General features: G+C 42.8%; 1 protein-coding gene across 1 annotated transcript in view; it reads right to left on the bottom strand.

Moving 5' to 3' along the window:
• Nucleotides 1-9,663: 9,663 nt before the first annotated feature.
• KNTC1 (kinetochore associated 1) overlaps nucleotides 9,664-26,270 on the bottom strand; it is a 3,090,908-nt gene continuing 3,074,301 nt past the window's right edge. Inside the window, exon 64 of the mRNA XM_044068909.1 lies at nucleotides 9,664-9,754. Within this exon, the coding sequence (XP_043924844.1) occupies nucleotides 9,710-9,754 (45 nt within the window). The 3' untranslated portion in view covers nucleotides 9,664-9,709. The remainder of the gene's footprint in view (nucleotides 9,755-26,270) is intronic.

Raw genomic sequence — 26,270 nt, 5'->3', positions numbered from 1 at the left:
TCAATGAAGTTGCCTCCCCATAAAACAAAATGTCATCCAAGAATCTTATGATATAAAGTAATATCTGATTTATATTTGTTGTTTAAAACATGTTGCATTTCCCACCTTGGGCAACACATTGTTATATATAGGAGTTTATGCTTCATGGCTAATTCCCTCGTGATTTGTTGGTAATAATTTCACCTCAAAAATATATAGTTATCTAACATGTGAGCCATAATCTCACAGGTGAGTTGTTGTGAGTTTCTTGCATCAAGGCAATGTCCACTTTGTTTTAAGATAATTACTAATGTCCCTTTTATATTATTAAGGCCATTAGTATTAAGTGAAATGCATTTATATGAAGACATATTTGAAAAGACAATTTTGCATCACAAAAATTCGCTACGGACAAAAATATAACTTCAAACAAATCTAACTTACATCTGCAACTATATACAACTCCAACATGGAATATATTATTCTGGTTCAATGGAGCTAAGTCATTGAAACCACCTCACCATCCTACAAATGCTAACCTTTTATCTAACTAATGATTCTGCCTTGGTTTAATGACCAAAGTACAATATGTGACAAAACTTCTCAACTCTCCTAATGAATATAAAACAACTAATCAACTAGAAAAACTTAGAGTGTCATTAGTTACATATAAAATATCTCTAGTCATATAATTATGAATATAAAATATATTATCTAATGATAGTAACACTGGCTAATTTATTATTCAGAAGATAATTGTTATAAAATGCAGTAGGTAACTATATATTTATTATTCCTTACTGGTAATACAAATGAAAGGCCAGTTTTGTACCTACCATAAATGTAGATGTTTGAAGATCCACATTGCTGCAGTCCTTACTTTATAAAACGACATCTCGGTCGGTTCTAATACCAAAGTATTAGGCTGACATCGGTCATGGTTTCAGATCTGACATCGCCAGGGTATAGTGCTACATGACCCACGCCATATCCCTCAGTCTTTTCTGCCCCAGATGTCAGAAGCCAAAACCAGAAGGCCACAGCCAAAACAGAATACCCCAAAACATGCCCCAACAACAACCATCACCCAAAGCATAACACCAAGTCTAACTACAGTGGGGAAGGAGGAGGGTATTAATCAGAAATAATGCATCTTCAAAGTTATTCACATTTATGGTAGGTACAAAACTGTACTCATGTTCTTCATCTCATTGCTGCAGTCCCATTGCGGGTAGAATCCCCAAAGCAACGGGAAAGGGAGGATGTAGGCAGTAAATCATAAAGCAATAGCTGCTATAAATGCCCCAAAATTGCAGTGCAACCCAAGCCCTAGACTTAGAATAAAGAGGAAGGTGGTAATGTTTAGAAAAGGTATGCAATTGAACTCCAAGTAGCTGCCTCCAAAATGTCTTTGTAGCTACCCCCCTTAGAAAGGCCGTAGAAGTAGCAGTAGACCTAGTGGAATGAGGCCTGATTCCATCAGGAATCTCCTACCATGATGGGAATTAACAGAAGAAATACAAAACCTAACCATTTAGAAATAGTTTTGTTTTTGAAACAGGTTTGCCCTAGAACCCAAAGCAAAAAAGAAACCAACAATTGCTGAGACTGTCTGAACTCCTTGGTTCTTGCTCAAATAATGAAACGCAACGCCCGTGAATATCCAAAGTATGCAAATTTTCCCTATTTTGGGGTTTGCATAAAAAGTGGTATAAAAGCCAGCAGGCTTCGACTAAGGCCACACTAAACCACCTTAGGCATAAAGGAAGATTAGTACGTTAAAGATACTCCTATCCCATGAAAAATCAGGAAAGGTTCCACTGCCATGAGGGCCTGTAATTCAGGAAACCCCTTCTTGCAGAGGTAATTGCCAACAAAAGTAGTTTTCCATGACAAATACTTTAACCTCGGGTAGTAGCTGCAGGCTCAAAAGGTTGTAGAGTGTTTTTCCAACACAAAATTGAGATCCCAAGCAGGAGTAGGAGCTCTAATGGGTCTTATATTCTTGCCCCTCTAAGAAATTGCTTTAAACCAAGGATGAGAGAATAAAGGAGGGTCACACCATAGTGAGCAGAAATGCACAATCTTACATTGAGGAGAAAAGACAAACCCTTGTCCACACCCGTGAAGATATTGAAGAGCAACACTTTAAATCAGGTTTGGAGACATCAAAGTCCTTTCCTTGCTCCAAATAAAAATTCCCTCCATTTATCAGCGTAAACTTTCCTTGGTACTAGCCTCCCTGGCCTCCAAAATAACATTCAAAACTTGTTGTGGAAGCGAGACCCCCTGCAGAGTCTTAAACAGAATATGCCAGGGTTGTTAGATGTGTAGAGACTGAATTTCTGACATTGAGGAAGTAATCAACTCCTCTTGTGACAAAAGTAAAAAGGAATCAAAGGCAGAGGCCATGAGGTTCTCAGTACTAAGCTCCTCAGTAGTGGGTACCAAAGTGTTGTCGAAAATAATCCGGTGCTATCAAAATCATGGGGCTGGTTTGTCTCTTAAGTCCCTGGGCTCCTTCAAGAGGCCTGTATAAAGAGGCAGAGGTGGAAAAGGCATACATGGCCCTGCTAACCTTGTGAAAGAAATATTTAGAGTAGCCCTATTATACTCCTTTACCTTTGTAAAAAAAAACCCAGAAAATCCTCACAGAGTAAATTCTGTGATCTAAATTAATGCATTTTGAACAAATCTAATGGATTAGTAAATAGTTCGGATGAAACATCATGGCATATATTTCTAATCATGATGTCTAAATTATTTCTTTCTCTTTTTACCCATTATGTTGCAAAATAAGTTAATAAAAAGTACTAACGTTCTATTTTGTCAAATAAAAGTGTAAAACCGCAAGTACATACTTTAAGGAACTATGACAGTACAAATCTTCAGAAACCTGCATGTGAAACATCTGTGGTTTGAATAATATCATGAGATTTAATATATTAGAAACAGATAAATGAAACCTCATATACATTTCCACCTGTACTCATCAAGTTAACTTCCCCTCATTCTACTCATGTTGCAGAAATACATATGGAGGATAGTGCACATTTACTTCCACTTCCATTAAACATTGTCAGCTTCGTCTGTGTATTTTAAACGGGTATTAAATGAAAGATACCACTTATATCTATTATGTTATCTAATACTTTTTCCTTTTCCCCACATTAAGCATGTTTAATAATGTTTTTATATCTAGAGTATTTTCTACACCTTTTTCCAGCTTCAAACCGCAGTTCCATTCCTAGGACTTGGATGAGTCTGCACAATTCGCTATGAGGTTTAACAATACAATTGAAATCCCTTTACATCAAGTGCGAGCATCATACATTGAGGTTGAAGTTCAAAAGATCATCCAGATCTTCCTTACAGTTTGCATGCCCGAAGAATGGTGTAGATGAGGAAATGAGTGTATTGGCGCCGAGACTGCCACAGTAAGTGAAGCTTTGTAATTTTCAGCGCAAAACTGGTTCCAGGACTGCATTTTGTCAACCCTCACATTACTATTGAGAAAAAATAGCAGATGCTGAACACTAACCAACCACCGTGATGATAGTTAGCCAATGCAGTATTAAAGGCATCTGCAACAAGCAGCCCAAAGAAAGTACCATTGATTAACTAGAACATTAACAGGCATCACAAATTGAACACTTCAGCAGACACGATGATAAAAAAGAAGTTAAGGAAAAATCTCACCCATAACGCTCCATCTGAGTAGTTATACCTCATTTTCTGCAACTCATTCGGATCCACATCGTGATCCGGAATGGCAACATTTTATCAAGCATCTGCTCCAAGTTCCCCTACCCACAATCTCTCACATCTCCCACCTTCCTCAGATCTATTTGCCACCAATCAAACTATTAGCAACTCAGTAACACTAACCTGTATTGTTTCAGGTTCCAGGGAAGGAGAGAGGGATGAGCTGTAGAAAATGAAGTAACTACCAGATGGAACGTTATGGTGAGTACACACTTCAAGTATCTGAAGTAGTTAACTGCCATTTATCTGCAACCCGTGGGACAGAATCTCAACTACCAAAACTCTGGAGGAGCAATTTCCATAATCAAGAGAGCAAAAGGATGCTCTCCTCTAGAGATCAAATCCATCCATAATGAGAAGAAACGTATGGAATCTCTTGCCCAGGTCGTTGCTGCACAAATATCAATCCAGGAGAAACACTAGACCAAAAGGCAGCAGAAGTTGCCATAGACTCAGAATGAGCTTTAATAGACCAGGTGGGATAGGCCTTAGCCCCATAAACTTGCAGGCCACATTGTGTAAACCAGCTAGCTAAGGAGACCTTGAAATGGCCTCCTGCCCAAAAGGGTCTGAAAAAGGACACCTAATAATTCGGCCAGACTTACTTGGAATTGTTTAGTCCTGTGTAAACAGAAATGAAGCTGTCTATGAACATCTAGCAGTCAGCTTATATCACCCTTGTCCTGGAAATTTGAAAAACACAGGCAGATTAATCATCTGTCAATATTATATTCAGAAGCAACTTTCTAGAAGAAAGAAGGGTTCGTGTGTGAAGTTTAAACCTGTCTTTATGAAAGATCAAGTATGGGGGCATGGCAACAGAGCTTGACTTTGTAGAAACCCTAGGCTGAGGTAATGGCTACCAGAAAAGCTTGTCTTCTAGACAGAAATTTCAAATTACTCGACGCTGCTGGTTCATATGGGGTGCCACCAATGCCTGTAGAACCAGGATAAGGTCCTAAGTGAGGGACGGAATTTTAACCGGTGATGCAAAAAGAAAAGTACTTCTTAGAAAGGTCTCTAACAATCTCAAAGAGGGCAGAGCATTCAGATTTTCACGCAGCATGAAAATTAAATAAGCTGGCAGTTGTACTATCACTGTAGAGGAACTTGAAGCCCCTGTTGGAAAATTTTTGACAAAAAACCCAACACTGCAGAACCGGGCTATAAATGGACCTAGGTTCCTCTTGAAAGCCCAAATGGAGAAGCTGCTTCCATTTGTTATGAATAAACTTCCTAGTAGAAGCTTTGTGAGATGCCACCAGAATGCTCTTTACCAGATGACAGACTCAAGAGTCCTAGTGATAAAGGAAATTTGGAGCAACCAAGCCATCAGTTGAGGGTTGTCCAGATCGCATGGACTGATGCCCGAGGGATGGGAGATGAGATCCGGTAGGGATCCAGAATCAGGAGGAATTAGAGCAGAGACCAGAGCACTGACCTCATCTCTGTAACATTGATATGCAATCTGGTCTCGTCTGGGACCACGCCCTCGACCGCCCCTTCCAAAAGTGCCCCCCCACCTGAGCTAGAGGCGCCCTCGGTCACTGTGGCTTGGGTCAGTTGCAGCGATGACCTGCCAAGATTTCCGCTGATTGGAGCCACCAAAGAAGAGAAATCTTGCAGGTTCTGCTGACTGCTATATGGTAGTCCATGGGGAGGTCTAACCAAGACCACTGAACTGCCAAAGTGTCCACTGAGGCAACCTCTACGTGAAGGCACGCGGCATGGAAGAATTGAAATGCATGTACATGGAGCCTAAAGCTTGGAGAACGCCGCCGCTTATCAGCCCTGGGACTGTGGATCGACACATGGGTCTGTAGGTTCTAGACCCCTGTCCCAGTGAGAAAAACTTGCAACAGTAGAGGTCCAACCGCGGCTCCCAAGGAATTCCAAGGTCTGTGTCGGTTGAATTGTGATGTTGATATTAATCCCTAGATTGACTGCAAGATGTGGTGGAAGGAGTCTCTGGCCATGCAGTAGACACTTGGTAAGGTACAGGATCCAGTCGCCTGGGTAAGGAAACACCTGAATTCCTAAGTCTGTAGAGCCACTAAGCAACTGCCATAACCTTGGTATACACCCTGGAAGCTTCAGGCACTAAAGGGTAGGGCTCTGAACTGGAAATGATTACCCTGTGCCAGAAGCTAAGGAATCTCCTGAGCTTCTGCAAAATTTTGATGTGGTAGTAAGCATCCTGAGGTCTATCGAGCAATATCCAGTCGCATTCTCGAGGTAAGGTAGAATGGACCGCAAGGTAACCATCTGGAATTTTACCATTATAGACAGGTTCAGGCTTGACAGGTCCAATATTGGTCTGAGGTCCCCGGCCTTTTTGGCACCAAAAAGAACCTGGAGTAAAATGCCTGATCCGACTGATCTGGGGGGACCGCTTGATGGCCCGCATTGTAGCAGCTTTGAAATTTTGTATGCTACGGCTTCCTTTGGGCGGGTGGAACATCCGGGAGGCACTTTGGACAGGGCAATGAATGGGATTAGTTATCCTCTAGATATTATTTGAAGTAACCTAACGTCCATCATAATGGACTCCTACACCATTAGTGCAATGTATTCATCCCTGACTGTTCCAGAGTTGCCATGGGTCTGTCCAAGAAGGTCTCCCTAGACCCAAAGTTCCGCAGGGCCCCTCTGCCCTGGAGGCGTAATCTGTCTTGTCCCCTCTGCCTCTAGGGACGAGTTGTCCTGAGTGTCCCGAAAACTGAGATTTTCAGAACCATCTCTTCTGCCTTCTGATTCCTGAAAAGGATCTTTCAGGGCTGCCAGAAGGGACTGGCTGGCAGACAAAGTCTTTTCCGGCCCTTTCTCGCTTCTGGACCAGATACCAACTGTCTCCCAAAACAAGGCGGAGGAACCGCCAGAGAACATTTGTAAATGACGCTTCTTAGGGGTCTGTGAATTGACAGAGTCTGAGTTTCGCGTGCCACCATAGCTACACGTCCTAGCCACCCTAGCCGCCCTTCCGCGGCATGGGAAAGAAGACTACGGACGTGTTCGTACGGATTTCAGAGTTGACATTAACGAGAACAGTCGCTATCCTTGCGACAAGACTTGGGGCTTACTACACACAATCTCGTGACTAGGTCTTGCTGGAGCTCCAAAGACGGAAATTCCTCAAATAATTCAGTGCTCATATGGAAAACATCAGCTGGAAGAAAAACTTGCTTCCTAAAGCTATCCAAATCACTCTAGACCTCTTTGTCTAGAGGGTGAACCAAGAACTATCCTGAGCCAGTTCTCTCGTGGCAGCTGCCACCACCAGCATCCATAGGGATACCTTGCACCAAGCCTGCCTGTGGGAGGAGAAAGGATCCTGTCTTGGTGTTTTGGATATTGGCTCTATGGTGCTGTGGCTACTTCCATGCCCACTTGGTACAGATCCACTAATGATCTGCAGGGAGGGGACACCCAGATGGGGATGGTCCCATGCCAAAGGGCTCCAGGAATACTGGACTCATCAGAGGTTTTGGCTGACCCAACCTCCCTCTGAGGAGGGATTTCCATGATGTTCCAAAGGAGACATCCTCGAGGTGACCTTGGGGGGAACCCCTCACCTTCATCCAAGTCAATATCTTCTGTGAGGGACTTGGGGAGTCCATGTGCCTCCTCTTACATAGAATGCCTGGAGCCCCTCAGTGGGACACTTGAAGAGGGTTCATGTCACGGGGTTCCATGACGGGATCCACCTGGGGTTCCCTTCTAGCATGGGCTATTCTGGCACATGATGTGTTTTGACCAACCACAGCCTGGGCAGAGCCTGGAAGCAATGGCTGGGTCTCAACTCTGAGAGAACCTTCCCACCATGCTTCCAGGGATGAAGGAGAGTACACCTCCTTGGCAACCAACATGAAGTACTCTTCCTGTTCACATGAGGAGCGGAGTAGAGGCCAAGGAAAACTAGGTTCGGCGGAACGCTCGGATCTGACAAAGTCAGAGTCAAGACATCTCCGCTCCTCGATCCGCTTCCTTGTTCTCAGCCCCAAGAGTTGCTCGACCCAAAGTAAGGGGTTGGTTAGGCCTCACTCTACCTCTGAAAACACCAACTTTCAAAACTAAATTATTTTTTATTTTAAACAAACCGATCTAAACGACAAAAGTGGAGGAAGGGTTGCTCTCAAGCAACACTACTTCAATAATACCAAATATTTGAAAATTCAAAAAATTCCACTTTGCCAAACCTAAACTGAGTGGGGTCCAGAGTTTGGAGGCTGCCTATATGTCTTTGTCATAAGCTCCAGGATGCTGCCCATGGCCGTGCAGACCAGGCTTGTTGTACACGGGGCGGTAGCTTCCAGGTCAGTGGTGGCAGCACCCCCTATAATGAGTAGATATCCATCGCTGTGTGCTATTCCACAGGCACAAAGCCTCAAGTGAGGCTGGTGTAGTTGAACATGGTACTAGGGTGGGTGTTTTGAATCATCAACCTGTGTGTGTGTATGGTACAAAATGTGGGCATTCTTTGCTTTCTCAAGGAATGTCCCCACCTGAGCACTTCTACCCTTCTTTTGGGACTGACTGACTGAGGCCGCAGCATCTACCGTCAATACCCAGGTGCTAGAAATAAAGAATGTCTGTTGGCACCCACCAAATCCATACCGGCCCAGCCTCCTGTCTCCCCTCTCAAGTTGGACACATTCTAGTATCTTGAAATACTACATGATTCAAGTCATCATCTCTGCAGGCAGCTACTGTGGGAGTAGAGTAAATGGCAATCACTTTTAACAACTCTTGCAGAGTGGGTACCATGTACTGTACAATACCTGCTGGCTGAGACTGTTTTAAAGGATTAAAATAGATTGCAACTGTAAGAAATTTCAATTAAAGAAACAGATAACTACCTTCGTGAAAAGTAAAAACTGAATAAAATGCACAGCCAAATACCAACAAATTCTTAACCATGTTTCAAAATCAGTGTGGCAGCAGGTGCGTAGTTCACCACACCCAAGAAAGCCCCCAACATTGGACCACCACACAAAAAAAAGATGATTGAAGGAAAAGATGGCTCCCATGTGAAGTTGCAACACACCCAAAGAATTTAAGAAAACTCACTAAAATGCTTGGTTTTGTACTTGTTTAATCACTGCATATGTACAATGTTAACACTCATCAGTTGAGTTTCACGCTTTGCCGATGTGGTGAAGCATAGAAGTGTGCCTGATGTTGGGGCATGAATAGTAAACAGATATACTGGACACAGTCCAGGGAGTAAAAAACTCAACCAAATAAAATGCAAAGGGTTCAATAAAATATACACCATCTACTTAGAAACATGTATAAATTACTTTATAGAACTGAAATATGCTATATACAAGTGTTTATCTTCTACATAGGAGGATACAATGTAAATGGAGTTGGAAAATGCAATAATTGCAAAGAAAATCTTAGTATGGACAAGTCTAGAGTAATAAGGACAAAGTGCCAATATACAGGTGGTGGTAACTGTACATTTTAAGTATACAAATGGACCTTTAAAAATCTGCATGAGTATCTGAGTTAAGGCATTTAGGAATCGTGGAACATCCTGCGTACCACATGACGCTACAACAGTGAAATTCCTGCAATCATCTATGGGGACTGTTTTCCCGTTGATGAACCATTTTGAAAATTACCAGTTGTGCAAAGCAAGGCTGGGTGTAGTAAATGGCATCTTTCCACATCTTACGTTTATGCTTCTTCTATTGCAGCTTTCAGATACCGACCAAGGGGAATACCTACAAACCCTAGTAAACTACTAGTTTGCTATAGTTGCCACGCTGTAATGAGATGGTTTGTAATTTTACCTGACAATGAGCAGAGCTCAATCGCGGAGCAGCAGAAGTGAAATATATTAGCTCCTGATACAGCTCGAAGCTGTACATCGGACTACAGTATCGCCTTCACATATCCCAACCATCTTGTCTGGAAATGTTTGGTGAATCAAGGTCTTGCTAAACTGCACTTTTTGTTTTCAGTGAAATATTTCATCACATTTTTTCTGTTCATTAATAAACTCGAAAGAAAAAATATCATTCACATTTTAATTAAGAAATATGCACAAAATATAATGAAATTAGTAATGAACAGGTATGTTATGCAACAATGGACAGTTACATTAGTTTACAGAACAAGTTATCCACCAGAAATAACAGATATTCTTATCAGATTGACTGGTCAAAAGTTGACTCACCTTGACGGTCAACAACAGTACATCCTTCCTACCAGTCAGTATCTTGTATTTTTTTCTTGGAAGCTCCTACAGTCAGTACAGGCGTCATTGATGTCAATGCACACCTTGATATTACTTACAAACTTTTAGAGCACATCTAGACATAGGATGGGACAGCTCAAGGGCACAAAGTGACTGTGTGCACCTTTAAATTAAGAAATGGTGATCAGCGGATTAGACACCTATACCTGTTAATAAGTAAAATACAAGTGTCTGATTTACTCTGAGAACCTAACAGGTAAGTGATAGTTGAGGTGGTACCAAGTACAGAGGGACTGGGGAGCTATTAGGATCCACAAAGGAGGCTCCCTTTATGGGTTAGCTGACACTGTAATAACATACTGGCTATACCCAACATCAGATCATTCACAATTTAAATAACTGGGTGTATTCATTTAAGCACTTTGTACTATCTCTCAATGGCTCAGCTAGTAAACTAATAGGTAAAAAGCACCTTGACAGCAGGGATGTCTATGATTAGAAAATTGATCATTAATGTGCAGATAACCAAAGGAGGCATGAACTCACAGTGGTGATGCAGAAGTAACACATGGTGAAAGTGTTAACTAAGCTCCAAATGGTTGCAGCAGAGATGTATGTAAGGAAGGTATTCTCAGGGCAGTCCCACTTCTAGCTTAAGCAATCTCTGACAGCAGCATTTTATAATGACTGTACCCATCTAGGTCGATGGCAAAAGACACGAGCTGAAAATCCAATTCCAGAAAAGATTTACTTCAGGACTGCCAGTTCTTTCCAATTTGGTGAAGAAAGATGTGAGATCTACTCTTTCTTCTTAAATGTATGCATCCACAAGCTGGGTAAAACCTGAGGTTGGGTTACATATCTGGTGTGAATCACTGCCTTCCGGTTGCCACTATGGCAAAGAAAACAGATAAATGCCAGTGTCAACGAAGCAGAGAGTTCAAACAGGGATGAAGCTTGCAAGTCAAAACTTAAATCAAACAGAGAAGTTTTAAAGATGGGTGGAAATGCACACTCTTTAAAATTTGGTTTTGTCCAGCCAGTGCTGCAAAATCACACCTCTTACATCCACAAGGCTTCCAGTGACAGAAATGCCCCGAAACTGGACCAGGCTACGAAAGAAATGAGGACCAAATTGTATACTTATCTAAAAAAATGTTTCTCTCCAAATGTAGAACTCTAATGGCAAAGTAAAACCTTCCAGGGCCCCAATCACTTATGATATTTCAGCTGAAAGGTTTAGTAGCAACGAGAGTCTACATCTGTTGTGGCCCTGTTTAAAATCTGAGCTTTGGTCGCCAATCTACCTGGAAATCAACTAGACATATAAGTGAATTGTAAAGTGCACTTTTATCTGCTCTTTTCATATAGTACCGTACTTTATTTGTGTTTTTCACTGAATATTAACTCAACTGAATAAATAGCCCTCTACAGAGTACTGGTTAGAATTTGGAGTAGCCATTGACAGCAGTGGGGTATTTTCACCTCATCACTGATATTCCGTCTTGCCTTATATAAGTGGTACATTTTGAGTTATCTCTGCTTTAACACTTCAGAGCTTTGGACGGCTAACATCTACCTGAAATTAACAGGATGTATACGCAGAATTTAAGTACACTTATCTGCTCTTTTCATAGTCGCCTTTCTTTCTTTTGCCTTTTCCCCAGTTAGAGGTCGCCACAGCGATCACCTTGTCCGGCTCATGACTGGCAGTGGAGTTTTACAGTGTCGGTTGCCAGCCCCGGTGTCCAACCTTCCATAGAAATGCACACCATTACCACCGCACCTAGGGCCAATTTAGAGTGTCCAATCCACCTACAGCATGTCTTTGGGATGTGGGAGGAACCGAGCACCCGGAGGAAAACCCACGATCACAGGGAGGGACATGCAGACTTCCAGAAGGCACCCTGCACAGGATCGAACTGAGAACCTTCTTGTTATAAGTATGCAATATAACCACTGCACCACCGTGGCCGCCTGCTCTTTTCATATAGTACTGTAATTTGTCATTTGTGTTTCACTGAATATTAACTGAACTGAAGTTGTGGCTGTCTCTCTGCTGAAGTTGCCCCTCCACCCACCCTCCCTGTTCTTACTTGGTGTTAATGTTGGTGGCTTTGGAGTGCCTGCCCCTCTGTAGATTTGTATTTGATACTCCTTCTGGGCCCATCTCATTTGCTCACTCAACTGGAGTGCAGTGAGATCATATCTGATTTCGCACTCCTACTGTGTACAAGAGAGCATTTGGGAAGGACAACCCTGTAGCCTCTAATCCTGCTCTGTCTCTCCTCAAAAAAAAAAAAATAATAAATAAATAAAATAAAAATATATATACATTTTATTCAGCTGCTCTTACTGTAACTGTCTTGCTCTCTGTGTGCTGTTATCTGTTCAGTCACTCTTACTCTGCAATTTATTACTGCTTGTTAGTAGCCTCTAATTTACTGTCTTCTGCACTTGTTTTTAGTCATTTGTTAATTTAATTGCATTTATTTGAACTGTATTTTGTTTAGTGTTGTTACACACTTGGGTGTGCTACACACTACAATTTGAATTGTATTTACTGCTATTTTAGCTGCTTTTCTGTATAAAAAAAAAATTCTAAGCTTGTTTTCTGCCTTTCCAACTAGTCAAGTCCAGATAAAGACTTGCTGTATCCAGGGCTGTTGCAGTTTGCTCCCCCAAGCTCTTCTGTTGGAGGGAAGCCTCTAGCTTATCAGTGGTGTGGTAAGCACTAGGTGCAGCCCATCTACCACAAGAAGAGTGGGTTTGGCCCTGAAATTATAGTTCATTAAGTGTTTGGCTGTTTTTCCATCTCTTTCTACTTCTGGTTAAAACCCACCTTTCCTATATAACTAGTGTAGTTCAGGTACAGATTTGCTGTATCCAGGACCGTTGGTGGGGCTTCTTGAGCCCCCAAACCCTTCTGTGTTGGAGAGAAGCCTCTAGCTTATCAGTTGGGAGTGGTAAGCACTAGGCAACCTATCTACCAAAGGAGGAGGCTTCTCACCCAAAATTTGTTTATTGCCGCTTGGAAGCTTTTTATCTCTTTCAACCTTCTGATTTAAAAGCCTGTAAGGCTTGTATATATGTTTCCTGCCTCTTCTCAGTTACTAGTCTAGTCCTGGTGTACAGATTTGTTGTATCCAGGACTCTGTAAGCTTCGATCCCCAAGCCGCTCTGTGTTGGAAGGGAAGCCTCAAGCTTATCAGTGAGAGTAGGCATTAGGTAGCCTACCTACAAGAGGAGGATTCTGGCCCAGAAACTGTAGTTATTGGCTGTCTGGACATTTTTCCCATCTCTTTCAACGCTCTGGTTTAAAAAGTCAAGACTGTGCTTATTTCCCACCTTCCTGTAACTAGTCTAAGTCCAGATATATTGTATCCAGGACTGTTGGCAAGCTTCTGAGCCTCGCAAGCCCTTCTGTGTTGAGAGAAGCCTCTTGAAGCTATCAGTGGTTGCAAGCACTAGATAGCCTTTCTACCATGAGAGAGAGAGAGTGTTCTTGGCCCAGAAATTGTAGTTTATTGACCATTTGGACAGTTTTACCGCCTCTTTCTAACTTTCTGGTTTAAAAGACCACATCTGGCTTCATAGTTTCATCTTTCCTGTAAACTAACCTACTGGGTAGCACTAGAAAGTCTTAAACTGATACAAGCCTCTAGCTTAGAAGAGAGACTTGGAGATTTTCATCGCTTGTATTTTCTTGCTGTACCTAACTGCTTTCTGCTCATATATTTTTCCAGCATTTATTGCAAATTTAAAAGCTTGTTTTTCACATATTGTACTTACTTGACTGCCTGCACTTTCTAAAAAGTTTTTGCCTAAATAATTTGTTTATCCGTTTGTAGGCTACACACCAGCGTACAGTTTCTGATCGCTTGTAGTTGTTGAAAGCTGTTTTAAGTGTATTTTTACTGTTTATGCCTTATCTCTTTAAAAAAAAAAAAAAATTTGTTGTTTCCCTACTTTCTAAGCTTGGGGTATAGTCCAAGCCAGGCTAAAGGAATTCAGGCTGTGATAAGCTCTGAGTTGCCCATGCCTTACTTGGATAGAAGGGAATTCTCTGTTCACCTGTGAGAGAGGGAGCTTGAGCAATCCTATTCATCCCTTGAGGAGTGGTTCCAGCCCAGAAGTTAGTAGTTTATTGGCCATTTTGGGCTAATTCTCTCTTTCATTTCCTACTATAAAAACCAGTTTGCACGGTTTTGCAGACCGGGAGCTCCGGTTACATTATTCCTGCTCCAATTGCCCCCTTCAGTTTTCCCTTGAAACTAGCTCCAACTTCTACCTAAGCACTCAAAACGCGATCCTACAGACCAGCACTTGCTTAGGACCTAATAATAAGCACCATACCCTGACACTGATTGCTCAGCAGGGCAAGGCTCTTTATTCACCCTCACCAACCAAGCTTAATTAAGTGCTCACCCTACTATTTAGGTATGTGACCAAAGTGCAATTTCAGGTGTACCTCCAGTCAGCTGGTGAATCTGGGCATCCTGAGGCACATTACAAATCCTGCCTCATGTACACAGAAAGCCCCTCCTCCTACCACAAACACAAACATATGTGAGATGCAATTATACAGCCAAACTGGAAGCTGGGTTGTCTCCACCTAAGACTGAATAGGACAGTCAGGAGGAGAAAGTTAACACTTGCATCACACACCTCCAGCCGCACACAGATCTTACTAAAACAGCACTGGTAAAATACACATAAATACACAAAATCATACTGAGGCTCTAAATAAAACCTGCAGCATTTCAGAGACATCCTACAAAGCAGACACCCAAACAACATGCACCTCCCACAAACCAGACAAACACACATAAAAACACAATCAGTAAAGTCGACAACACAGCCCCAAGGGCCAGAGCACCTAACACACTAGTAATAGGTGACTCTATAGTCAGGCACACTGACATCCCACTCACCAGGGCTGACAAGCCGGGAAGGTTACCGTTAGCTGCCTGTTGGGGACCCAGAACTTTCACATAACACAGCACTCTGGTCACTCCAGAACAAGTACAAATAAGGACTCTGGGTTGTCTGTGTTGGTGAATGACCTGAGACGCACTCCTCCTGGACCACATGAAGAGAGAGACACGGAAGAGCACTCTGATCACATAGCCTAGGCTGGTATGACCCTGGACCCTGAGCATCCCGTTTCTACCAAGAATGATACCTCAGTATAAAGAAAAAATGATCAATTTCAACAATTGGCTAAGCTTCTGGTGTCATTCAAAGGGGGATCTTATTGTTCAGTCAGGCCTTGGGATGATATGCTCTTGCCACGCGTATCGCGTAAGAGACGACTTGCACCTGGTTCCCCAGGCTTTCGAATAAATGGCCAAGACTCTTGTTGCCCCCATAGTGCCTTTTAGGCAAGGCTCAAAAGTCAAACCCAACCCCGCAAACACACACCAACAAAACAGAGGGTTATGCTACTCAACGCCAAGCTGCTTAAATCCAAATGCATCGCACTGGCACTCCACAGTATGGAGAACGCCGGTTATCTGTGCAGTAACTGGAACCTGGTTCAAGGCTCCAGAGAGCACCCCACCACTACTGGCTACAACTATAATTACATGTTTCGCCTCAGAACATGGACCAAACACAAAAGGAGGGGTGTATCCATATTTATCAAGTGATACCTACACCTCCAGATTAGTGGATAAACATGATACCTCTGAGATCATCCATGTGCAACTAACATCAGGCAAATCTGCAATGCAAATTGCAGTCTAAGCGCAGATCACCCTTCCATGACCCAGGACCACCTCACTCCACCTTCTGGAGACACTGCAAAATGCGAAGGTCCCACCAACACCCTGATATTACGCATTTCAATACTCCTACCATTCAATGGGAAAACTACTTGTGAGTACAAACTCCCTGTGACCTAGCGCTTCCTGGAATTCATCAACTCAAACAACACCGATCAGCTGATAAACTCTACCAGGAGGTGAAAACATAATGGACCTGGTCATCAATTAACATGGGTGACAGGTGTTCCACACCGGAGGTCAACCCGCCACTGGTTAGATCAGACCATAACCAACACCTGGGTGTCCACACACCACCAACACCCCAACTAAGGAAACCACAGTAAAAACTTTTCTAAAGCAAATCCTCACCTTTACTTAAGACAGAGGTGGTATGTTTCACAGCCCCCACGCCTAAAGCGTGTCACCAAAGATGCAGAAAACCTTTACAATGCACCCCCTATGAGCACCTACAAGGATGCATGGATTGTGCCATCCCTAACAAAAATTCAAGACTCACTCTCTAAGAGGAGCAAACTAGCATGGTGGACCCCTGCCATAAACAGGCTATGTTAACAGAAGGAGGAAACTAGTTCAAAAAAAAGCAAATCCTAAGCAGGCACATCCCTGATCAGTATCAGTAAGAAACCAAGGTCCCTCATGAAATCATCCAAGGCTAACTTCGCTGCAGAAAGTAGCTATGATCAAAAGATAAATCTCACAACAACCTTCTTTAGCTATGTTACACCCAAGTGGTAACTCGCAGATATGCACTGTACTAGTGCAATATAGCACAAAATAAACTGAACTGATATTGCTAAGTATCCTGGCAGATAGATTCAGTGCAACCACTCCCCTCTCATCTCCAAAGGGCTCCACAAACAAGGCTACAGTGCGTAGTGTCCCAAAAATCACAGACCTCACAGGTGAAAATATCCTTCAAAAAGCCAAAACACAGCCGCCAATGACCAGATGGTGTCCCAGGCCGCGCCTCTTTACACAAACTACAGAACAAACTAACCCCACCTAACATCGTGCTCAACCTCAGCCTGTCTGACAAGCTATGTGCCCATAGAAATGGCGCATTAACAATGGTTATTCCTCCACAAAGGAGGCCACAACTGACCCTGGTAACTATCGCCCCATAAGCCTGACTAGCCTGGTCTGCAAGACTGTGGAGCGATCATCACGGATCTATTAACAAAGGTATTGGGAACTCCAAAACACTTGACTCACCCAGTTCAGCTTTGTTAAGGCAGATCATGCCTACTAAACTCATTGACTCTTTTAGACGGTCACCAAGGCCATAGACGAGGGAAAGGTGGTTCACGAGCCTATCTTGACCCTCACCAAGGCTTGACACCATTCCATTTGTATTACAGAAAAACTTAACAGCCCTGAACATAAAACCCCCAATTCAATAAAATAATAAGCAACTGGCTTACAGACAGAACTCACACGATAAGAATAGCAGGCTCCAGGTCCCACTTCAAACCAGTCACACCAGGTCCTGCTCAGTCCTGACGCTCTACTGTTCTACATATACTTCCCTAGAAGCGTAGCAAAACACAGGAGGACTATGGCTAACTGTTCGCTAATGACTGCAAACTGGAGCCATAATTGACTCTCCAGCTGATGACATCCTTTTAAAAGGGCCTTTACTGAGATGGACACGCGGGTGTCAAATTCATGGCCTCAAGCTAAATGCCAAAATGTGATAGTCATCCGCTTTGAAAACAAACGTACCACCAATACAGGTGGCAAAGCCCCTTAATACAGAAGAGGTAATAAGAGACCGTGGGACCCAGGTAGATATAATTTCCTTTGACAATCATATTGCCAGTAGTTAGGAAATCCTTCTATGTGGCCCATCTACTCGCTACTAAAGGTCTTGGTTTTGACCTGAACTTCTGAGAAGGATATACCAAACAGTAGGGGGACCAGCACTGATCTCTGTGGCACCCAGCTGGTAACAGGTCTGCTGGTTGATGTGGAGTCACCCACTTTGATAGTGTGTGCCTGGTTTGCAAGCCAGTTTGGCAAACCATCATAAAACGAAGGCGTTTACATTCAGTTTGCTAAGCTAGTAAGCTACGTAATGCCTGAGTGTGGGATTGCGTCAAAAGCCTTTGGCAAGTTGAGGTATGCTGTGTGCACATATTTGCCCTTGTCAATGACCTTTTCACATTTTTGAAAAAATCCTCCAGATTTAACAGGCAGGATATGCCCATGATGAAACCAAATTGGGTAGGATTCAGGGAGGTTGCCTATATCTTTAATTATGAGATCCATAATGATATGCTCCACGACACCTTCTTCTTTTGGCTTTTCCCAGTAAGGGGTTGCCACAGCAGAACTCCAGTCTGCTAATGATTGGCAGTGGATTTTTACAGTGCCGAGTTGCCGACGCCTAACCTTCAAAGAAGGCACACCCATTCACGCACGCACCTACCTGCATGTATTTAGACGTCACTCGACCGCAGGGAGGACATGCAGACTCCACACAAAAGGCGCTCCAGCCGAGAATCGAATGGGAGAACCTCTTGCTGTGAGGTGACAATGCTAACCTCTGCACCACCGCGCCCCCATATGCTTCATGACACCTGAAACTATAACAAAGCAAAAAGAATTATCATTGGTCTTTTCACCATGAATTTGGAGATGAGGTGTTGAATCAAAACAAAAAGCAGAGAAGTGCAAAGGAATCTTCCCTGACATGAGAAGGAGAACACATCTACCAGGACCCACCCTTGACCTACTACACTGAGCAGAAGAGGTGGAAAAAAGAAAAATTACATATCTACCCAAACAACAGATCTGTAGGTTAATCCTCATCAACAAGTCCTAGGCTGTTAGGACTTGAGCAGCCCAGCATATAAAACGTTCCTAGGTTACTGGCACCTCCCCCTTATCCATAATGCTTTGCAGTGAAGGTCCACTCTCAAGATCGTTGCTTTCTGGAGGTCTGTACTATGGTGGAGCAAAAACAGCCAATTGCACAGAACAATATAAAGTGTCACAGGGCTTTCCTCCAGGCCCTGTATGGAATGAGATGGGGGAAGGGGGTGTGTTGATGAAAAGACCTGCACATTCACATCTACTGTTCTGTAAGTTATTAAGTTCTGTGGCATATCCTTTTCAAATGAAGCCAAGATTCCTGAGTGGCCTCATGGGAATAATGGCTGCGACCCTGAAGGAGGATCTCAAGCTAAAGTTCATATTTAACATATACTATCTTGTACAAGAGTTTAGTGATGCCCACACAGCTACAGCACAAATATCATCCAAGAACGCAGGCTTAAGGAATACTTAACAAGTAGCTACTACTGTAGCTGACAGCTCTTGGCTCAGAAGATAAAGGCTTACTGAATGAACTGAACTTCCTACAATTAGACATCTACCTTAAAGTCTTTTAAACACTTTGGAGCCCAGTTTCTTTTTAGAGAATGAAATAAGCAGCTAAGAATATTTTCTAATACATTTAGTTCTGTCCAAGTAAAACCTGAGCTGCCTGTGAGCATCCACACAAAGCAGCAAATACTGCCCTCTGTTGGACTACTTTGGAAAACAACAGGTAGAGCAGTGTACTTACTAAGATTAATTTCAGTAACTACCCTGGGCATAAGAGATGGGTTTGTTTACAAAAACATCATCATTACGAAAGGCCAAATAACCAGGACAGAGCATTCTGGATATCCTTCTTGTAGAAATGATGGTTAATAGAAAGGCAGTCTTCCAAGATATATACTTTTAAGTTTACTATAGCAGCTGTCTCAAGGAGGGAACAGCACACAGGTTTTTTAACACTGGTCCCAATGAGGACACAAAGACTAACGAATTAGTCTCTTCATGATAAACTGAAACATGTCATTCTTTTCCAAACAATACTGTAATTGTGGCACATGATTTTCTTTACATGCTAGTTTTAAGTGTAATGGGGATTGTAAACAGGTGGCACTTTTCTCCCCTCTTCTCTTTGTCTTCTTTACAGTTTTGAGAAATACACTATAGGCAATGCAATGACTAAAAAGGGGGTCTGGTTAAAAAGGCATGACAAGGTTCTAATTAATGTGCTTTTTTCATTCTTGCATGGGGAAATGACTGATTAATGACCTTTAAGAGAGAGCACGAAAATGGAAAAAAAAAAATGGAATATTATGAGGCTTTTTTCCTAGCACTTGCACACACACACATAATATATATATATATATATATATATATATATATATATATATATATATATATATATATATATATATATATATCTGTATGAAGTAGCATTTCTGCAGAATGTTTCCATGGAGACAATCTGATAAAGGGAAACTGGAGACACACTGGTGGAAGGGGATTGGCTGAGAGAAAAGAAAAAAAGAACAGAGAAACTGGCTAGGACATAATGTTCCCCGAAAACAATTAGGGGTTTTCCCCGGTGTGACAGCTTTAAAGGTTATACAAAACCAATTACACCAAGTAAAGTTTTCTCAGTTTTTCTTTTTCTTTGTTCAGTTTTAAGAAATTTAGGGACTGCAGGGCAAAAAAAAGAAGAGGGGAGGAGATGGGGAAGTCTGGTTAAGAGAGTATGAGAAAAGAAAACTCAGTGCACTTTTCCATGCTTGCATAGGGAAATGGCTGGGTTTAAACCCTAGGCGTTATCCAATAACAAGTTTATTACAAAGCATGTAAATGAAAAACAATATTGAATATTTTAAGGCTTTTTTTTTCTGACAGACAAGGCACCCTTAGCAGTTTTGTGTCTGGTTTCCATGTCACTAGGAGACAATTTGATAAAGAGAGAAATGGCTTGGAGAAAGTGTTTACTGAGAGCATTCAAATGTTTTCTCAACTGGGGTCTGGGACAGCTATAAAGATATACAAAATCAAACAGCTCTTACTAACAGCACAGGCTGTACCATGCATCTTAGCAGGAATAACGCCTGGCTGCGTAACTGCTATAATGGCGCTTAAGATAATTCTGGGAGAAATAATCAGCTTTCAGCAAGGAACATTACTTATTGGTGGAGACTGGAATTTTGTTTCAACATTGTGTCTGGGGGGCCTAGAAGGGAAAATATAATAAAGGAGGGTAGAGGTTTGAAGAAATTTATGAAAATGTTTGACACTGAAGATGTGAATTCAGTACTAGGAGTTGAGAGTGAATTTACATACCACTCACCGAGATACAAAATCTATCTAGCCTAGCTCAGGTTTTGTATATTTCAGATCATGTGCCACTAATAACTAAAATAAAAACGCTAAGGTAGTGAAATAAAAATGAGACACTAGTGCTTTCCCACCTTAAGGTTGAAGGGAGAGGAATTTAAGGAATGGGTTTTGGAATTAATTCAGGAGCTACTAGAGAAGACAGAATTACCTTCTGAAAACATAGCTAAGGAGTGGGATAAAATTAAAGTGTAGTTTAAAACTTGGGTGGAAATAAAAGAAAGAGAGAAGGTTAAACAGTAACAAGAATTATTTTGAGGGATTGACAAATGTTGAAATATTGCAAAATGGGAGGAATCTCTCAGAACAAGAAAAGGAACAACTGCAGAATGCTACACAGGAAATAAGGGATTACCTTAATAATATGCTATAAAGATACACAAAATCAAATAGCTCAAACCTCCACAGCTCCTGTATAAATAACTCCATTTTTCATCCCCTAATGGCACCTCCATGTTGTTGATAATGTACATTATTTCATTTTTTATTAAAACCTGTACAAAACAACTTTAATTGTGTTATTATCTTTGTTGTATTAACTCACTTTGAGATGTAATTCCTTCTTTATATGACTGAATTGTTTTTTATATGACTGAATTACTTTGTGTGCGACTGTAAAGTGTAAATGTAGCTTTTTTCCTCGGGTCTCCACTAAAAATGGGCCTTTGGACCAACCCGGTTAACAAATGACAATAAATAAATAAATATGCACGAGTTTACAAAGATTGTGGTTAAGCAACTGTTTTTTGATAATAATTCTACAGCACAAAAACTTTTAGCACAACAACTCAGGCAACAGAAAGTGGAAATGGCAGTCACCAAGCTTAGGCAACCTATAACAAGGAAGACAACAAAGAGACTCTGTAGAAGTATTAGAAATATTTCAGAAATTTTATGAGTCTGTATAAAGCAGAGAAATATGGAAATCAAGAAAAGGTACAAATGGAAATGTTTATGGAAGAATTAAATATGCCAAGATTAGAGACAGATGAGGCTCAATCACTACCAGTTAGGATAGGAATGAATAAGATAAAAATGGCTATGTATAACCGATCTGCAGGAAAGTCCCTAGAAATAGATGGTAATACAGTGGAAGTTAGGAGGGAAAAAAACTGATAAAGATCTGGAAGGTTTTGTTTGACAGTATTTTAAGAGGAGGAGAAGTACCAGCATCCTGGAAGAAGGTGGTGGTAACGGTAATACCTAAAGAGGGTAAACATCCATCAGCTCCAGCTTCATACAGGCCCATTTCAATATTAAACCACAATTATAAAGTTCCAGTCCAAATTTGGTTATAGTCTTATTTGAATTTCATTTATAAAAGCTTGTTAACATTTTTAACTGACTCTGAAGATGCCCTAGTTGGGTGAAAGCACTAAGTCAGTTTTACGTGTATCTGTTATCTGCTATTTGTTTTATTAAAGCTGTTTGGTGATTTTACTCTGCATCACCAGTGACTTTCGTTTCACAATTATAAAGTGTTTATGTCTATAATGGCTAAAAGAATGGTAAAAGTGATACTATAATTGATAGATATGGATCAGTGTGGTTTTGTGGAGGGGAGGCAAACATTTGACAATATTAACAGAACAGTGATGATCCAGAGGGATGCAGAATGCAAGGAAACACCACTTTTATTGGTGGGTCTGGGACTTCATGAGCAGGGAAATGGAAGCATTTGCTTTCCCTGATACAAATATAAGGTTGATTAGAAGAATACATCAGGGATCGGAGGCACAAATTAAAGTGGATGGGGTCCTCTCCGATAATTTCTGCTCGAGTAGAGGAACCAGACAGGGTTGCCCGCTTCCCCCTTTGTTGTTTGCATTATATTTAGAACCACTGGGAAAAAAATAAGGGATTCAGAAATTCAAGGATATAATTGGTATGGTAGTCAGTAAAAGCTGGCTCTATTTGCAGATGATATTATTTTATATGTGACAAAACCAGAAATAAGAAGTTATGTACTCACCATAACGTTCCATCTGAGTAGGTATCTTTATTTGTCTGCAACCTTTGGGATACGGATCCGATCTCGGATCCGAGCTGGAAACGTTTACCACAGCACAGATCCAAGCTCCTAGCTCCTCCCTTTACCCATAATCCCCTGCCAACCCTGACTGACCTCAGATCAAGTTTGCCCGATATAACCATTGTTATTGTGCCCCGGAAAGGGCTTATCCAAGACAGATCCTATAGGTCAGGGGGAAGGAGGGGGGGATGGTTGCAGACAAATGAAAATACCTACTCAGATGGAACGTTATGGTGAGCACATAACTTCTTAATCTGAAGTAGGAACTTCATTTGTCAGCAACCTTTGGGACAGAGTCCCCAGCTACCTGAATCCTGGGTGGCCTTTATGGAAGAATATTCCGGAGCACTGCAGAGCCAAAGGATGCCCTACCTCTGGAGACAAAATCCAGCTTGTAATGGTTGATAAAGGTATGAGATGAGGCCCAAGTGGCTGCGGAACAAATATCATCTAAGGGAACCCTAGATTTAAAAGCCGCCAAAGAAGCGACGGCCCTAGTACAATGAGCTCGGACTCCCTGAGGTGCAGGCCTTCCCTAACGCTAAGAGGATACAACTAGCTATCCACCGTGATAGTGTAACTTTAGAAATTGACTTGCCTAAACTTGTTTTGGCAAAGGAGACAAACAACTGGTCAGATTGCCTATGACCAGCAGTTCGATGAATATAAAAGTGTAATTGTCTGTGCACATCCAAGGAATGCAGTTTGTACTCTCCTTTGTTCTGGTAACTGGGAAAGAACACGGGAAGATTAATAGATTGATTAATATTAGCTTCCGAAGATACCTTAGGCAGAAAGGACAGATTGATCCGGAGGTAAACTCTATCTTGATGGAAGGCTAAATACGGTGGTTTAACACATAGAGCCTGAAGTTCAGAGACCCTTTTAGCTGAAGTAATGGCCACCAAGAAGGCCATCTTCCAAGAGAGGTATTTAAGATCAATCGTAGCCGCCGGCTCGAAAGGGGGGCTAGTCAAGGCTTGGAGAACCAAAGACAAATCCCATGGGGGTACTACCTCCCTGACCGGAGGTCTGAGAAGGAAGGTACCCTTGAGGAAAGCTTTACAAAGCTTGGATGTAATTAGAGGGCCCGATTCATGCCCTACATGATAATGCGAAATCACTGCTAGTTGTACCTTGACTGTAGAGCAGCTAGCCCCTTGATGAAAAAGGGTAGTTAGAAAATCCAAAACCGACGTAAGAGGCGCCATGAAAGGATCCAAGTGATGGTGCTCCACCCAGATGGAGAAACATTTCCACTTACTTCGATAGACTCTTCTGGTGGAAGGTTTATGTGCTGCTACTAGGATGGCTTTGACTGGTGAGGAGATTCCGGGAGTCCTTATCAGGAGTGAAACTGGAGCAACCAAGCAGTCAGCTTGAGGTTGACCAGGTTGGGGGCCGGAAGACCCAGAGGGTGAGTAATGAGATCCGGGAGTGGATCCAGAATCCATGGTGGATGAATCAGGTGAGACCACAGGTACGGGAACCATGTTTGACGAGGCCAGAATGGGGCAATGAGGATCATTTTGCTCCCCAGCTGACTGTCTTTCTGTAAGAGTTTCAGCATCATGGGCAATGGAGGGTAAGCGTAAAGGAGAGGCCAAGCATGTACTAGAGAGTCTCTCGGGGATTCCCCCTGAGGGGGGATTAGAGCGAAGTAACTGTTGCATTTGGTATTTGAAGGAGAGGCAAAAAGATCGCAACAGGGTTGCCCCCATTGGGCAAATATTTGTTTCGCTACTAGAGGATTGAGAGACCATTCGTACGGAGTCAGAATCGAATGACTGAGCCTGTCTGCTAGGATGTTGGACCGTCCCGGAATGTGCGTTGCAATGAGAAAGCGGTTGGTGGATATCGCCCATTCCCACAATCTGATGGCCTCACGACAAAGAGGATAAGACCTGGTTCCCCCCTGTTTGTTGATGTACCAGACAACCGACATGTTGTCCGTTTGTACTGCAATCGTCCCAATCGGAAGAAGGCTGTGAAGTGCCTGCAATGTCAAAAGCACCGCCCTCATCTCTAGGACATTGATATGCAAAGAGGTCTCCGTGTCGTTCCATGTGCCTTGGACCGTTCTGCCTGAATAGTGCCCCCCCCCCACCCCAGGCGAGAGGTGTCCGTGGTCACTGTGGCGACGGGGGAAGGCATTGAGAATGGTCGTCCCATGTGGAGACTCGAGGACTGGAGCCACCACATGAGCGACCCTCTGCAAGCCCTGCTTAGGGGAATAGGATGGGACAGGGGGTTGCGAGACAGGGACCATTGTACCTGGAGGGTCCACTGCAGGACCCTCATATTTAGACGGGCTAGGGGCAGCAGAGGAATAGCTGCCACCATGGACCCTAGAGCCCTCAGGATCAATTCCGCCGGTGAAGCAGGAAGTCTGAGAATGGCCTGGACATGCAACCTCAGGTTCTGAAGCCGATCGGGAGTCAGGAAGGCAAGCATTATTCTGGAATCCAATCTCGCTCTTATGAAATCTATTACCTGTGTAGGGACCAGAGAGGATTTGGCCATGTTGATAGTCAACCCTAGACGTGGAGCAAGGTTGAGGAAATAATCCCTGCCTGAACAGAGCAGATGCCTTGTTGGGGCGATGAGGAGCCAGTCGTCGAGGTACGGAAAGACCTGAATTCCCTGAAGCCTCAGGTGGGCCGCTATAACCGCCAAGACTTTGGTGAACACCTTGGGGGCTGAGGTGAGACCGAAGGGAAGGGCCCTGAACTGAAAGTGACTGGCTCCCAGCCGGAAGCGGAGGAACCTCCTGGAGCGTCTGTCCACCAGAATGTGATAGTACGCATCCTTGAGGTCTATCGAGCACATCCAGTCGTTCTCCCGTAATAGGGGGAGAATAGATTGTAGAGTGACCATTCGGAACTTTTCTTTGGGTACTGCCAGGTTCAGGAGAGAGAGATCGAGAATGGATCTCAAGTCCACCGTCTTTTCTGGCACCAGAAAGAACCTGGAGTAAAACCCCGATCCAAACTGATCTGGGGGGACGGGTTGGATAGCTCTTTTTTGCAAAAGCTGCTGAATATCTGTAGCAGCCGCCTCCCTTTGATTGGGTGGTACGTCGGGAAGGCTTTTGGTTTTGGGGGTTACAATAAAGAGAATTTGGTAACCTCTGGATATGATACGAATCACCCAGCGATCTGTTGTTATGGACTCCCACATTGTTAGGTGCTTCGAAAGACGCCCCCCGACTGCCTCCAGAGTGGAGCAGCCGGGCAACCCCTCAGGGGGTTCTGCGTGGGCCTCTCAGAGAAAGGTTCTCTGGACCCAAATTTCTGGGACCCCC

This window comes from Protopterus annectens, chromosome 4.part0 (genome assembly GCF_019279795.1).
Source record: "Protopterus annectens isolate FY-2018-M chromosome 4.part0, PAN1.0, whole genome shotgun sequence".
Taxonomy (NCBI): domain Eukaryota; kingdom Metazoa; phylum Chordata; order Ceratodontiformes; family Protopteridae; genus Protopterus; species Protopterus annectens.
This window is presented reverse-complemented; position numbering and strand designations above follow the sequence as displayed.